This window comes from Xenopus laevis, chromosome 3S (genome assembly GCF_017654675.1).
Source record: "Xenopus laevis strain J_2021 chromosome 3S, Xenopus_laevis_v10.1, whole genome shotgun sequence".
Lineage (NCBI taxonomy): Eukaryota > Metazoa > Chordata > Amphibia > Anura > Pipidae > Xenopus > Xenopus laevis.
The window spans coordinates 76,545,481-76,562,822 of NC_054376.1; the positions used below are offsets into that span (position 1 = coordinate 76,545,481).

The 17,342-nt window shown below is 38.0% G+C and overlaps 1 protein-coding gene across 15 annotated transcripts in view; it reads right to left on the reverse strand.

The window, feature by feature from the left end:
- brd1.S (bromodomain containing 1 S homeolog) overlaps window positions 1-17,342 on the reverse strand; it is a 40,889-nt gene that overhangs the window by 16,158 nt on the left and 7,389 nt on the right. For all 15 annotated transcript variants that reach the window (XR_005966661.1, XR_005966662.1, XR_005966663.1 and 12 more), the window contains 6 exons: window positions 14,574-15,947; window positions 12,399-12,555; window positions 11,764-11,895; window positions 10,330-10,458; window positions 8,721-9,033; window positions 7,265-7,522 (listed from right to left, as the gene is read on the reverse strand). Coding sequence is in view for 12 of the 15 variants with exons in the window: in XM_018255806.2 (XP_018111295.1) it covers window positions 7,265-7,522; window positions 8,721-9,033; window positions 10,330-10,458; window positions 11,764-11,895; window positions 12,399-12,555; window positions 14,574-15,937 (2,353 nt within the window). In the remaining 3 variants the exon portion in view is untranslated. The remainder of the gene's footprint in view (window positions 1-7,264; window positions 7,523-8,720; window positions 9,034-10,329; window positions 10,459-11,763; window positions 11,896-12,398; window positions 12,556-14,573; window positions 15,948-17,342) is intronic.

A 17,342-nucleotide genomic window follows, 5' to 3' on the forward strand; every position in this document is an offset into this window, starting at 1 on the left:
TTAAATGACAGCAGGGAACTAAAAACAAGACAATCACTCAAATTCCATACTAAATAATGAATATATTTAGAACACTCTCTTAAACTTTCTCTAGGATTATGGTAGGTATAGTTCATAAGCTATTGGGTGTCACGGACAAGCCGTTAGCAGGTAGCTGATAAAAATATATACATACACACACTTGCACACTTTTTCATAAAGTTAGTTGCTCTGCTCCAGTGTAAAACAGACAGTAATAAAATGAAAAGGAAAAGCTATTATGCTTAGTTACAGTCTTAGCAGTTATTAGAATAATGCGGCAGTAGATTTTAAAACAAATTTTCATACATATGCAGAACATATGATATACACAGTTGCATGACAGTTAGTTCTTTAATTCGCACTCTTTTCAGCTTCTTATTGTTATTCACATAGGGCAGGCACATTGTCGTAGCACTGTATTGGTGTACATCATTTGCATCAGTCCCTGCTCCAGTGGAGCTTACAATCTGAGGTCCCCACATTAACCTGCCTGTTTTTGTAGTGCTGGAGGAAACCCACAAAAATAGGGGAGAATATAGTAACTCCATGCAGTTTCCAAGCTGGAACTGAACTCAGGATACCAGCGCTGAGCCACTGTCCATCTTAAGGACGTGGCCCAAAACTGCACTACATACCCAAGGTGAGACCTTACGTAGCATTATAAAGAGACAACTTATTCTTTCCTCCCTCAAGTTAATGCCCTTTTTTGCAAGACTGCACTTTATTTGCTTTAGTAGCCAATGACTGAGTTATTCAATGCATATCCACATGTATCCCAAATTCTTAAAAGACCTCCCCCCAACACAGTACCACTTCATGTATAACTAGCATTTGTTATACATTTGTTACATAAACTGAAATTAATCAATACCGAATTCCAACTGCTGATTTGCTTCCTGACTAGAAACTTCTGAACAAATCTATATTTTGGGGTCTATCTATCATGCTGTGTAAAAAGTGGAATAAAAGATTACCAGTGATATTGCTCATAACAGCCAGATCAGATCTTTGTTTTTGTTGCTGAAATCGAATTGCTGATTGGTTGTTATGTGCAACATAACCGGAATTTTTTTACTCCACTTTTACTACCACAGATCAGCAATAGATATTAAAGGAGAACTAAATACTTATAATTTTTTTAAAAAAAACCCTACCCCTCTACCCTACATAGACCCCCTCCCTGCCTCCCACACCCACCCTAGCTGTTAATCCTGGTAGATGTCCCTAACTCTTTACTTACCCCTTGGTGCAGATTCAGGGCATCGGAGTTTACAGGCGCCATCTTCTTCTCTTTGGTAATCTTCGGGTCTTCTTCTGACGCTTCTGCAATTTCCGTTACTTTCGGCGCATGAGCAGTTGTCGCGAAACGGAAGATTGCGACAACTGCACATGCGCGGATATGCCGATCTTCCCAAAGATTATCGAAGTGAATAAGATGGCGCCCTTGAACTTCGATGCCCTGAATGTGCACGAGGGGTAAGTAAAAGAGTTAGGGGCATTTACGAGTGGTAACAGCTAGGCTGGGGGGAGCAGGGAGGTCTATGTAGGGTAAGCGGGTACGGTATTTTTGAATTAAGGGTTTAGTTCTCTTTTAATAAAACAGGAAACAAAAATTGTGGCCGTAGGCTGGCCATAAGTAAGGAATTTGTCATCTTCCAGAATACAACAGTGATTGTCTAAATGCATAAGCTTTAATAAAAAGGACCAATGGTACATTTAGTGTTTCATTTCCGTAATTTACCATTGAAAGGCTGAACCAAAAATCAAAGAACTGCAAAACCACGCATGATGTGAAATTAAAGGGATCCTGTCATTGGAAAACTTGTTTTTTTCAAAACGCATCAGTTAATAGTGCTGCTCCAGCAGAATTCTGCACTGAAATCCATTTCTCAAAAGAGCAAACAGATTTTTTTTTATTCAATTTTGAAATCTGACATGGGGCTAGACATTTTGTCAATTTCCCAGCTGCCCCTGGTCATGTGACTTGTGCCTACACTTTAGGAGAGAAATGCTTTCTGGCAGGCTGCTGTTTTTCCTTCTCAATGTAACTGAATGTGTCTCAGTGGGACATGGGTTTTTACTATTGAGTGTTGTTCTTAGATCTACCAGGGAGCTGTTATCTTGTGTTAGGGAGCTGCTATCTGGTTACCTTCCCATTGTTCTTTTGTTTGGCTGCTGGGGGGAAAGGGAGGGGGGTGATATCACTCCGACTTGCAGTACAGCAGTAAAGAGTGATTGAAGTTTATCAGAGCACAAGTCACATGACTTGGGTCAGCTGGGAAATTGACAATATGTCTAGCCCCATGTCAGATTTCAAAATTGAATATAAAAAAAAATCTGTTTACTCTTTTGAGAAATGGATTTCAGCGCAGAATTCTGCTGGAGCAGCACTATTAACCGATTCATTTTGAAAAAAATGTTTTTTCCCCATGACAGTATCCCTTTAAGTATACTGTAATAGGCTACCTGGAGTTGAACTGGGGACCTGGTGTTTCCTGCGTTACCACTGCTCTACGTGAGCAGACAGCTAAGGCCCTGGTTCACTCCTATGGCTATGCTTGATAATTGCTAGTAAGCATGCTTATTTCACCTGTTGCCAATCTGGCCACAGGTGATCTTTGTAAGCCATTTGACGGACTATAAAACCCCCTACTCTGCTCTGACTCATTGCCCGGTATAGGTCTATGTTCCATAGTTCCAGGGTGTGTTATATCATCTAACCCTCCGTTTATTGACCACTGCCTGACCTTGACCATTGCTGTTCTGCTGCCTGTACCGACCTCTGCCTGTTCTTGACTATTCTATTGGATCTCGTAAATGTACCGCAAATCTTGTTTAGTTTGACCCTGGCATGTGACCTCGACTACGCTTCTGCAACTGATTTAAGACCTTGGGGTTTGCTCTAGGTTTTGGGAAACCATACGTTACAGATACTTTAAACAACTAAACTTTGTAGCTTTAGACAGCGTGCAGCTACTGCCCAGTAGTTCCTATATACTGGGCACTGCCTATTTAATGCCACTTTAACATCTGAACTAGTCTTTGTAAAATTCCTTCAGGTATTTGTAAAAAGAACTGTTAACTATTCATGTATAGGATCTATTAACCAAAATGCTTGGGACAATGGGACCCAATGTGTTCTGGACAAGAGTTTTTTTTTCCGATAATTTGAATCACCATACATTTAGGCTACTAAAAACATTTATACATGAAACATGGACTGATGGTAGCCTAATTAGGACCATGTACCAGGTGCTATTTTATTACAGATAAAAAAAGCAAAATCATTACAGAAAAAAAAAAGGACTATGGGAGATGGACTTCCTGTGATTTGGAGCTTTATGAACATCAGGTCTCCAGATAAGCCATCCCATACCTGTACTGTACAAGGTTTTGCCATAGAATGCAACATGTCTGTCAAGCGCAAACACAGAACAACATTTACCGCTACAACACCCATGTAATTTTTTGCAAACATTTAATAGATCTTTCCAGAGGGTTAGTTAAAAATACATCTGCCCCCATTTTTAATTGCCTGAAGAATTACATGACAAAATAATGTTAAATATGTGTATAAATATTATTTACATTTACTGTTTATCTATCAATGTTCAATTAATCTTCTCATATGGTACTTTGCACAGGTATGTGCAAATATAATGGTTAACCTTAATTTGATACTGACACTAAAAAAACTGCGCTGAAAAATATAAATGTGCATTAAAAGTTACCTATAGGTTATGTTGATCATTTTTCACTGAGAGGTCTTCCTTTGTAATAATTACTTGTAGTTCTTAAACCTGACTGTTCTGCCAACTTGACTGTCCCTTCTCAACCTTTCAGAGTGTCTAGCACTATCGGACTTCTGCTGCACAAATATGGCAACCCCTTGACAGAGAAACATAGGGGATCAGAAAGGTAATTTAATAGCATCTGGAAAATACTTTTATGGCAAAATTAAACATACCATGCAAAGAGATATTATGATATATGTAAAAAGTTTAATTTCTGGCGTCAGTATTTCTTTTTAGAAAAATCAGTGCAGGAACTCGGCTATTAAACTAAATAAGTTCAACCATAATACAGTCGGCCCATTCTGTATCATCCTATACAAAAAAGTTAGCACTAAGTACAGAGCTATCAAATCTGTAATGTTTTCATCATGTCACCATGTAATGAATTGAATTTTGCAAAACAGTGAATGGACCTCTTCTCCAGATTATCATGGGAAATGGTGGAATGTTTGCCATGCTTTTCAAAAACAGTAAGTATTACAAAGTATATCAGCCATCGATTTACCTTTGTTTTACACTGCAAAAATGCCCTGCACAGTAAATTTTCTGTTCTTAAACTAAATGCAATAAGTTTAATCGTGGGCAACAGAATGTACATGCTTTATATAAATAAGCCATCTAAGGTCAGCAATAAGCATCAATTGATAATTGTAAATTAAGTACATTCATAGGTAAGAAAAAACATGGCACTGAATTTCTGTGGTTAGCACTTGCGTACTAAGTTTGATTCTGACCATAGCACTCGGCTCTTCTCCTGTATGTGTGTAGCCTCGCATCAACCTCTAGATGGCACCAACGTCTTTTTAGAATTCGGAACTACATTTTATCTTGTAGGATAGGAAAACATGCAGCAGCCTTCAGGCAACCTACTTTTTGAAAGGGAATGGGAGTATCTTGACACATTCTCTCTAACTGTACATAATGTATTTGGGGGCTAAAGTTCTCACTGTCTCACAGTGTAGAATGTATTTAGGATGTGGGGATATTGTTATTGGAAGTCCCTTTACCATTTTAACAAGTGTATGTTATCAACTGTACTGTACAGGCCAGGCCAATTAATAGCTTATTGAAGCTAATATCATACAGTGCAACATAATAGTATGTTTTAGCTAAAATGCTTGAAACCACCAGTAATTTAAAGGCATTTCATACAGCATATACAGGGGGTTCTCTGCATAAGAAATGTGCATTAAAGAATAAAAACAAATCCCTTTAATTTTAAAATCCATAAAAAGATTGTAAACAGTCCCCAAATGACAAGCTCATCCCCTTTAGTATATGGACCTATTCTTCCGCTTTAAAGAGGAAGTCTGTCAAAAGAGCTGTCCGCTGCACATGCCTGACTGATTTCAATCTGAGCAGGAGGCAGGGTCTGACTTTGTCAGAGGGACACTAGGAAAAAAACCCAGTGGGTTTAGGCCGGTCACAGCACCATCAAGCTAGTTAGGGAAGTTACCGTTTTCAACAGCCAGTTTTAGATTCTTAGAAAAGACATCGGCCTCCATCCAAGAGGTATGTCACGTTGGGGGCTGTTTAGAGAGTCTTTTTATGGATTTTAAACAAAAAGGTTTCCTTATTCTTTAAAGCATTTTAATTACCACAAGTTTGGCATTTTCAAGGCTATAGCACACAGGGTGTTTTATCAGTGATAAGTGCCAGCTAAAACGGCCATCACCGCTCTTCAAGATATTAAATGAGTCAGGCACACTGAGCAGTGAAAGGCAAGCCAAGGCAACAAAAACATTAAATGAAAACTATACCCCAGAACAATGTAGGTCTCTATAAAAAAATATTGTATAAAACAGCTCATATGTAAAACCCTGTTTCATATAAATAAAGCATATTCATAATAATATACTTTTTTAGTAGTATGTGTCATTGGGTAATCATAAATAGAAAATTGCCATTTTAAAAAATAAGGGCCGCCCCTGGGAACCTAGGATTCACAGTGCACATAAACAAACACACAAGTTAGGTCACATGAGCCAATTAACAGACAGTTCTGTCTTTTGCTAACACACTTCTTCCTGTTACAGTTAGAATTGCACTATTTCTGGTCAGGTGATCTCTGAGGCAGCACGCAGACCATCATGAAATGGTGATTCAAGGCAAGAGATGTTAAAGTGCAATATTTACTTAAATATATATATCTGTTTGGTAAGATTCTTTACTATGATACTTAATTTGATATAAACTATATCTGTTGCTTAAGTGATTATTTTGGGGATATAATATAGTTTTCCTTTAATGAGAGCATTATGCAGAGGAGGTTCACCTGTCACTGATCCATGTGGGTCAGCCACTGCCCATTTCATTTGATGCCATCAGAAGTGACAACATGCAGGCAGTGTTTTGATCACGAATATTTTTCCCTTGACGGCAGTAGTCAAAACCCTTAAAGTGAATGGAAGGCAACACAAGCAGATTAGCCCATACCTCCACTCACTGGTTTTTCCACCAGTATATACTTTATTAGCACAAAACAGAGCAGTGGTTTACAGCAAAAATGTAGCTCCTATAAGTTCATGCATCTGATTCCTTCAGGAGAGGGGTCAGGAAGAAATGATCAACCACTGAGAGCTAGATCACTGATATCAATTTGCAGAACAGCAGATTAAAAAAAAGGGTGCAGATTATTGAAACATAGTTCAAGAAATCGAAGGCATCATGGGCACCTTAACTACAATGGCTTGACTTATGTCTCAACTTTCCAAATAATGCCACTATGTAAAGAAGCAAATAGTACTCTTGCCATCTGGAATTGGCTCCAACATATTGGATATCTCACGCACACATAAGTGACAACTGTGGGCACCTTTAACATCTAACAAGTAACTTTTATATATGTATGAAGCATTGAAAGAGTTTAAAAGGAGCGCTGTTTAACTCTCTCTCTTATCTATTCTATTACTGAGGTATATTGGTACATTATATATTTTGAGAAGTTCTATAAAAGAGGGGAGCGCACTCTCATCTTAAGGTGGCCATACACGGGCCAATAAAAGCTGCCGACAGACCGAGTCGGCAGCTTATTGGCCCGTGTATGGGGGCCCCCGACGGGCTTCCCCGATCGAGATCTGGCCGAAAGTCCCGTCGGATCGCGGTCGCATCTGTTCGTTGATGCGGTCCCGCGATCCGACCGCCCGTTTGCGTTCGCTAGGATCCGATCGTTGGGCCCTAGGGCCCATGATCGGATCAGCCAGATATTGCCCACCTCAAGGTGGGCATATCGGAGGGAGATCCGCTGGTTTGGCGACATCGCCAAATGAGCGGATCTCTCCATGTATGGGCACCTTTAGAAAATTTTACCTATAATCTACCTACAATAGATTCATTCTCAAGTACCAAAATTCAAGTGCTGTAGGCTACTTGAAAATAACATTTGCCCTATTTAGATTATTTTCCTGAAAAATTAAAAACTAAATATAAATAAAAGGCTTAATATTTACCATCTTCTTCCCCATCATTCAGAATGGATCCATCTTCTTCAAAACTTCCAATACCAGATTCTATTTGTGGGGGCTGTACATGCTGTTGAGATAGCATCTGACGAACATTGGCAATCTCTTTTTTTAGCAACTTCAGCCGTTTACTTCTGGATCCACTTGACTTCATTGCAAAAGTCAAATCTAATTTTTCCAGTAGCTCTTTCAGCTGTTCTTCCAAAGCCATGTGTGCTCGGTTATTGGGATTAAGCAGTTTATCAACTAGAGAGATAAAGATACAGAATGTTTTAGAGGGTTGCTCTTTTAAATTATTGAAAGGTTATTTTACTTCGCTAATACATTAATACACACATATGCTAGATACATTTTTTTTGTTACCCTTTGCAGTCTATGTGCAAACTACTGCTGCCAATCCTCTGAATAGGAAGCTTTTGCACACCCTTGCTTTCCCAGGGATAGTGAGGCCCGCTGCTCAGTGACAGGGGGACTGGCTCCCTCCCTAATTCAGTAGCACAGCATTTACAAGCAGGGAGAACCCTATACCCTGTAACTGGCTCTGAGTGCCTGTGAATTTCTTTACTACCAAACTGCTACTGGCCATAGCAAAGGAGATCCAGAAAAACAACAATTTGTAGCCAATTAGTAAAACAAAACTAACTTTTTCAGTACATCTGTAGAAATAAGTCAAGTCAACTGGATTTGTTGTGGTTTTTCCTTGGACATTTCACCAGTCATCAAACTGGCTTTCTCACTTCAGAATAACTTGTAAATAGGATCTTTCTTTGGGAATATATCCCCTGGAATGCTGCTCCATTCTGAATTGAGAAAGCAAGTTGGATATATTTCCTTATAGCTGGGCTACTGTTTTACTGTGCATATTTCTGTAATGGATGAGTCCACTTTTGATATACAGTATACAGCATACATACATTAACCCTATCAATTATGCATTTCTAAAGACACGGACGGTAATGGTTTTACATTCCTGTTAGACCAGTAAGCGATGACAGCTTATAAACTACCACAAGCAATTAGTTACGTAGTACTTTACAACATATTGACACTGCGCTATATGATTTTTCATTGTATTTGAGTATTTCACTGTATATATGTATTGTTTGCACACGTCATGTATTATTGATTGATGTAACTTCCGCCTTTTCCTACTTCCAGGGGTTAAAAAGGTCACTCTGTGTTTGATATGCACTTTTGATAAAGGTTAGATTGTTGACTGAAACGTCAGGTCTCCCTTCACTTGAATAAAACCATTTATTGATTTTTAAGTCCTGTGTGTGCAGACCCTTCTTCGCTGCTACGTTTTAATTTTTGGACACTGCACCCAGGTACCAAGAACTCTATTTGACGTGTGTGCTGGAAATCCTCTTGTGATACAATGTGTATACACACATACACACACACACACACAATACGCAAGGTGGAAGGTAATCAAATGACTTACCATCCTCCCATGAAAACTGTGGTGGAGGTTCAATTTTTGGTTGCTCAGGTAAATGCATCCCTGTTTCCTCATCAAAGCCAATCACATTAGCCTCTCTTCTAGCTTGCCTCAATAAAACACCTCCATGATCTCTTAACCGTACTGCGGCTCTATAGAAAATTGTATCCTTTGCATTGTATTTCATACAGTTCTCAATAATAAGGTTGAAATCTTCTTCAAATCCATTCAGATTTCTGTAGCTCTGATCTTCCAACCGTTTTTTCATAGTAGAAAAATCCATAGGGTGCTTTATATGGTCCAAATAATCTGGAACCTGTATATCAGGGGAAAAAAAAGTTTAAATAAGTTTTAATGAAGAAACAAAACTTAGAGTTGGGCAGATCTGGTCTGGCAAACTGATTAGAAATGCATGTCAGGTCATGGGGCTGCTTTGACAGACCACCCTCCGATCTGGCAGGATCTCAGATTATTTGTCCAGTCAGGGAAAATTTAACTTGTCAACACATCTTGTTGTGGGTGCATGAAGCAGTTCCTTTATAATAAATACAACTGTTTTGGATACCAGCTGAACTACAAAGAAATGAGACTAGCACATCGGTATCAATCCATTCAGATATCACCACTTATAAAGGAATTCATTGTAAAGTAGACTCTATTAATGCCTTTGGGCAATGACACACGATACTACTTGTCACATCTACAAAACGCCAGAAAATACCCTGCCATAGACAACACTGAGAATGGTCTCTGCTAAAACACACAAATCCAATACTTGCTCAAATTTGCATGCAAAGGCATTTTTGAGGGATTATAAGATTTGAGTGTTTTAGCAGAGGCAATTCTCTGTATTGTCTATGGCAGGGTATTTTCTGGCCTGTGACAATTAGCAATGTGTGTCATTGGTTGAAGAGTCTAGGACAGGCATAATATGCAGGCCACAGTAATCTCAAAATCTTTAATAATATAATTGATAATATAAGATCTTGAAAAAGGCCCTGTAACCAAGACTGAAATGTTGCAAGCTTTATTTAAAAGACCTGGAACACGCTCTGTAATTTCTGGTTATATATGATTGTAACAATATCCTTGTATAAGTATGTGTGTGTATATCATTTGGTAGGGTTTAAAGGAGAAGGAAACCCCCTGGGCGCAAAACCCCTCCCCTGTGTTGACCCCCCTCCCTCCTTTGACCGGCGTCTTCTGGCGCATGCGCAGTAGGAACAGTTACCGGTACGGATCTACTGCGCATGCGCCGAATGTCACAAAGTTTTCGTGACATTCGGCGCATGCGCAGTAGATCCGTACCGGTAACTGTTCCTACTGCGCATGCGCCAGAAGACGCCGGTCAACGCAGGAAGAAGATGGCGACTGTGAACTCCGTGGACAGGACCTGCGCAGAGGGGTGAGTAACAAGATAGGGGCATTTGCCCAGGGGGGAGGAGGGTAAACACAGGGGAGGGGTTTTGCGCCCAGGGGGTTTCCTTCTCCTTTAACTTGATGTCCTATTGCCTTTTTGTTATGATGAACAGTTGAACTTGATGGCCTACTGCCAATGAAAATAAATTATTTGTGATGACCTGAAGAGCTCCTAAAAAATAAAAATACTCACCTCTGAAAGATTAACAGGATGAGCAAATATGCGAGCTGGATCCTTTTCCTGTAGCTGTTCAAGAAGGGATCGTAGCAATACAGTGAGTGGAGTCAGTTTAAGTTCCATAGCAACTTGTTCGACCTTAACCTAGTTAAGAGATTTAAAATAAGGGTTACCTAAACATTCACAGAATCAACTATTATAAGTGAAGGCGATTTTAAGCACATTTTACTTTCTCTCTATGAACAACATAGAATCGGTGGTAATTTAAAGCAAAAGTTCCCAAACTGCAGTATGGCCTTCCATGGGAATATGAGGAAAAACGATCTATGTAGGTCCAACCCTAAATATACAACCTCCAAAGGAATAAACCGTGCAACTTTACATGTAGGGGGCCACTTGTTTATCATACTGCATGTCCAAAAAGGATTATAGTAAAATAATTATGTCATGCATAGATGTCAATGAAGCCCGAGCAGACAGGGGGCCTATAAACCATAAGAGTCAAATCGAGCCCAGGAACATTCAGAAGGACACACCCTGTGTAAAATCATGCGAGATGTATTTATTTTATTGGCTTCACAAGGCTACATTTTGTTTTCAACATACATATTATGGATTAAGTTACATTTAGGGGCATATTTATTAAAACTCAAATTCTTCTAGTTGAATTTTAAAGTGAAAAAACCTCAAATTTGTTGAGCATTTCATTTTTCCAGATTTATTATACCCTGAGGCTGCAAACAATTAGATTCTGAAAATACTCCAGCTAAAACCTGTCAAAATCATTTAAGTCAATGGCAGATCGTCCCTTTAACCTTTGGAACATGTTCTTTGCCTTCATGATTCTTAAAAGTTTCCGGCTTTTAGCACTGGTTATACTTTGATAATCCGAATAATTAAAAGTCTTTTGGGTGAACACTCAAAAAAGTTGCACAATTCAAGCTCCAAATAAAAAAAGTCACACAATTCTAATTTAGGTTTGATTTTGTTGCAAAAGTTTTTAGCATCGTTTTTTTCAAGAAAAATTATTGTTAAATTAAGGGTTTTTTTTAATAAAGAGAGAATGTCAAGTTTTAGTAAATAACCCCCTTATGGTTTTCCAAATAAGGGGTCTTATACCTGCAACAGATAAGGGGGTCTTATACCTGCAACAGATAAGGGGTCTTATACCTGCAACAGATAAGGGGTCTTATACCTGCAACAGATAAGGGGTCTTATACCTGCAACAGATAAGGGGTCTTATACCTGCAACAGAAGCGTAAAAATTCAGCAGTGTGACATCTGCATTTGTAAATTTTGTAATGACGAATATAATATCTTTACACCTATCCCTAAAAAGACACAAAACAAAATGATATCGTGTTGCCTAATTTTCTCAATCACCCATCAAGTAGTTACCTGGCAAAAGGTGAAAAACAAACATTCTGATAAAGAAATACACTAATATACCTGCTCACGCTTTAGTTTTTCTCGTTTTCGGATGAGTTCAATTAACAATCGAGCTCTTTCTAGGTCATGTCTTAAACGTTGCAAGTACTTCAATTTCTTCTTCAAGGCCTGTACTTCCTCATCATCTTCACTCTAAAGACAATATACAATGAAAAGCTGAATTTCATATGATTTCTCACTGGGATGCCAACTCAAAGCCTTGGTTTTTTTTTTTTTTTTGCTAAAAAACACTCTTCCTGTTATTCCAAGACTTTTAGTGACCACAGCACATAATCTACTTAGTGACAACAGGGCATTAACTAGTGCATGTAAACCCACTGGAGAAAAATTAAAAGAGGAATTGTACATATGCCAATTGTGTTTTGTATATTTTTTCTACCACATGCGTTTCATCTATAATTATATTTAATAAAATGTATATTTGTAAAAAGTAAAGTCAGATTAGTGTCTGCATGTATTTATTTAACTGTTGTATATTATATACGGATGCTTCCATCAAAGGGTGGTACCTCTCCAACTTTCAAAGCCAGGCAGGTTGAATGTGTCAGGTCTAACTGATAGCATCCTTCTATAAGCAGAACTTGCGTAACCCAGTTAAAACAGGAATAGCCTGTCACTTTTAGAAAAGCATATACCTCTTGTATATTCCTTTGCGACTGTAAACTTGACTGGAGCCTCCTCAACAAGGGAATGCCATTTCTTGAAAGTCTTTTTAGCATCCAGTAACTATGAACTCTTTCAATGAACTGCTTCTTCCTCGGAATAGATACTTGATTAACGATTTTATTTACTCTGAAGAAAACAAATCAATATAGATTAGTAGCATTCACAATGAAACAAATAATTTGGCCTGCTAGTGTTGTCCAGTATCTTACTAGATAATGAATATTTTTCGAATATGGAACTCCGTGCCTCAATTCTACTAAAAACATTCAGTTATTTTAATGATTTTTATGGTGTAGTTTTTATTTCTGCAAGTTGGAGTGATATCATCTCCTACCTTCCCCCCTCAGCAGCCCATCAATGGGAAAGTTATCGGATAAAAGCTCCCGTAGATACAAGAACAACATGCATGCCCCACTGCTACACATTCAGTTACATTGAGTAGGAGAAACAATAGCCTGTCAGAAAGCAGTTCCATTCTGAAGTGCTGGCTCTTTCTGAAAGCACATGACCAGGCAAAATGACCTGAGATGGCTGCCTACACACCAATATTACAACTAGAAAAAAAAATACAGAAATTAAATTTTACATGGTAGAGTTAATTATTTGCAGTGTAAACAGTGTAATTTAGAAACAAAAACTACACCATAAAAATCATGACAGAATCCCTTTAAGTCTGTAACACTCACATGCTCCATGACTCTGAGCAGCTAGTGAGAATCAGCAAGCAACAATTAGGTTTGCATGTCCTCTAAACTGATGCTACAGGGATATATATTAGGGATGCACCGAATCCACTATTTTGGATTCGGCCGAACCCCCGAATCCTTTGAGAAAGATTCGGCCGAATACCGAAACCTAATTTGCATATGCAAATTAGGGCTGGGAAGGGGAAAACATTTTTTATAGTGAATATATAGTATATATTTTACTGTATATAGTTAATAAAGTACCCCCTCTTGTAAAATATAAGGATAATTATAAGTTACCGAGAAATTTCATGACCATATAAAAACATGATATACTCATTTTGCAACTGGGGGTACTTTATTTATTCTAATACACAAGTTTCAGTGAGTCATGTGCCAGAAATGACATCAGAACTCACCGTTTATAAGGCTATAATTTACAAGATATTCATGGCTTTTGTGTATTATATATATATATATATATATATATATATATATATATATATATATATATATATATATATATATATATATATATATATATATATATATATATATATATATATTTGATCCTCATGCTCAGGTAACTGACAGCATATGCCCTGAATCAGCAGAATCGGAGATGTGGAGCTACTGGGGGGATGCTTGGGTTCATACAGAACCACAAAATGTAAAGCATTTTTATACATAATATAGACATCTTTGCTAAAGTTTAGTCCTCCTTTAAAAGAATGTCAGATCTTCTACAGTTATTGTTTGTTAAGAAAGAACAGTTGGTGGATGAAATTCAGTTGATCCACAAAGTAGACCCATTAGATGAGAACCACATCTATGGGATAATGCATTACATTTCTGTAACCTTTAGGTTTATAACACATGTTTTGGTTTTTTTTTTACAGGTGCAAAATGGATTAACCAGACCTGTTACCTTAAACTGACTAACAAAAAAAATGAACCTCACTTAACAGGTTGCTTGAGACCTTTTCCAGAGAAATGTCTGCTAAAAATAATTTAAACAAGTTAACCCCATACGACTGCACTGTCATCAAAATGGATCTACGCAATTTAGTTAGGATTAAGTACAAGGTACTGTTTTAGAATTACAGAAAAATTCTTTTTTTTTTTTAAATCAGGATTATTTGAAATGTACTCTATGGTACACATCCTTCCTGTAATTTGGGACTTTCTGGATAGAAGGATTCAAGAAAAGTGATCCCACACCAACAGAGAAAACATAACATAGTAAATGAGGTTTAGGGTTACAGTAAACAAAATACCTGCTGGCGACTGCCTCCCATTGAGGAGAAACCATTCCAGCATTGGGATTATCAACCAAAACAGTGCACTGCCACATGTTGACATTAATGGATATTTTGAAAATGTATCTTTTGAAAATGTAACTCTGCAAATCAAGACAATGAAATAATATAAAAACAATGAGTTAGTTTAGGATCTTACCTTTGAGGTGGGATATCAGGTACGGTGACTGTTGGAAGAACATTACAAGTTTCATTTAAAGCTTTTTTTGCTTTCTTCGCTTTCCTCCTAGCTTTTGATGTTGATCGGATATTTTTCTCAGAACCTTTTCTACAAATGCCATTTTTAGATTCTGGCTCCTCATAAATATTTAATGGCCTCCTAACACAACCTTGAGGCATGTGTGCGGCACAGTACGCAGTCTTTTTAACAGAAAATGTTGTGATAGTGCCAGTCAGTTCTTTCACAGGTTCCATCTTCATATATAAACCTGCTTTCTGAGCACAGGTCACATGGAAAGCAGTATAACAATTAGCCTTATGGCACTGGATACAGGCACCAACACCTTTTTGCTTGCAGAGGTAACAAGTTAACTTCCATCTTGCAGGAGGAATGTTTCGAACACCATCAATAGGCTCAATAAAAACTGTATTTGCGAATCCAACTTCTGGTATCCATAGAGCACAAACAACATGACCCCATCTATCATCATCAGTCTTTTTAAAGGCACCTCCTTTATTTGGGCACAAAACACAGTCAATGGGTATATTACGAGACTGAAGACAATGCCTACAAAGCCACTGTCCTTCTGGTATGTATGGCACCCCATAACACTCTTGGTGTACAGCTAAGTTACACATATCACAAAATAAGATGACATTGCTGTTCTGACATTCACCATCCATACAAATACAGCATACAGCATCCTCATCGATCAAAGACTGCTGGTCACCTTGCTTTTGGTTTTCACAGTAAGATTCCTTTTCAAATCTGTCCATAAGAAATTCAAATATGTCTTGGGACACTGCAGAACATCCATCACTTTTACGTTTTTCATTAATCATTTCCAGCCAGGCATAGTCTTCCTCATCCATATCATATTCTACTTCCTTGTCAAGCTCTTCAGCTGATTTGTCCAGAAATTGGTAATAGCTAGGAGACCTGTTTGGAGCAGATGGTGGACTACATTCTATAACACGAACTTTGGGCTCTGGGAGAACACTGGTAGTAGTGTGGCCGTGCACAGTTGGAAGAACTTCACTTTTCTTTTTCCCTGTATTTGCTTTATGCCTCTTGGATCTTAGACAAATCTGGGGAGGCTGCTCACTGTTTTCTTTATTGCTATTACATTCACTAATTTCTTGAGCAGTAAGATCATCCTCTGAAACAATCTCCAAAGGATCAAAAATACTGATCCTGTGTAAACGACCCTCTATTTCAATTTCAACCATTCTTTGAGCTTGGGCGTATGTCAAGGTTTCCCGAGTTGGAGAATGTTTAATACTACATGGAGAAGTAGAGGAACGGGGAGCAGGAACCCTGTGCCAACGGCCTTTTCGCCTCATTTTAGGCTGTCTGCAAGAAAGAATAGCAACTAATCATAAAAAAGAAGCTGTCTGGAAATAAAGAAGCATCACAGAGACTACAGGTTAAAAATTCAGACAAGTATGACAATTTAAATTTAAAGCATCGCCAATTATTTATATACATGACCCATTTGCAGAAGTATGTGACTATTGCAGCATGTTTCACGATTATATTACTATTACATATTATAATCTTTTATCTGTTAATTTTATAATCTTACATATTATAATATTTTATCGGTCTATGGAATAAATATTGACCGACCTGGTCTATAGTATATATATGAAAATAAAACATAATTTAATTTAAACAGCACAACAACAGACAAAACATACTGTATCATGTAAATTTAAATAAAGAGACACCACGTCACAAAGGGAAATGCTGGTCCAGGAATTTTGTATAATGTAATGTATATCCCTCCCCCTAGAAGCTGCGGCAAACATGTGTCTACAGATGCTAACAGGTTATTGGTAGTGTGGACTGAATGGCTCATGACTAGGTATACAGCATCTGCCAGACAAGAAAGACAAAGAAGAAATACAAGTTAACTATTGAAGGGGTGGGACTCGGGAATTATATTACAAAAAACTGAGAAGGCTAACTAGTACAAGGGGAGGTGAAGGAGGTAGACCGGGTGCATCAGTAAAGTACATAGAGGTCAGAGAACTTTCTGAATAAGGAACATGGATCTAACTCTTGTTAATTAATACATCAGAATGAACGCCATGGGTGTTATTAATCAGTATTAAGGTACTGCAGGAATGTGTCTTTGTGCATCCAGGAGTGGCAAACACAGGGAATTTGTGTAGATCCAGGAAAGTTGGTGCTGTAAATTACAGAGAATAATCTGGGAGTTGCACATAACTGTAAAATGGAAGCTAGTTGAGTAAACTAAGAAGAGGAAGCTAGTTGAGTAAACTAAGAAGAGCAAAGAAGCCAGTGAAATGTGGGTCAAAATAAAACAATGGAGCAGCGCAGAAAGTCATGCTTATTATATTTGAATTACATAAACTCCCAGTTACCACAACCCACCCATAGAGGACAGTTAGGCCCCCTCTAGCCAGAAAGTAGACAATTGTATCCAAGGTCAGTCATGACTTTAGGACACTATCAGGACTTCTTGTGATCACACATGGCTACCCTGGATAAGTCCGGCTTGAGCCACACAACATGTTTGAAATTAATTTGTAAAAACGTAGTTGATAGGGAGCACTGTCCTTCATTTACATTTATTACAATAAGTAATTGACCACACATTCCTCCTTTTTACTTGCAAAGGGTGCTTTCAAAGTTGAAGGCAAATAATTGGCCAGGAGCCGTCATAATAGACATATAATGTTATAGGTAGCAGGTATAGGTTAATAGGTAGCAGTTAGAATA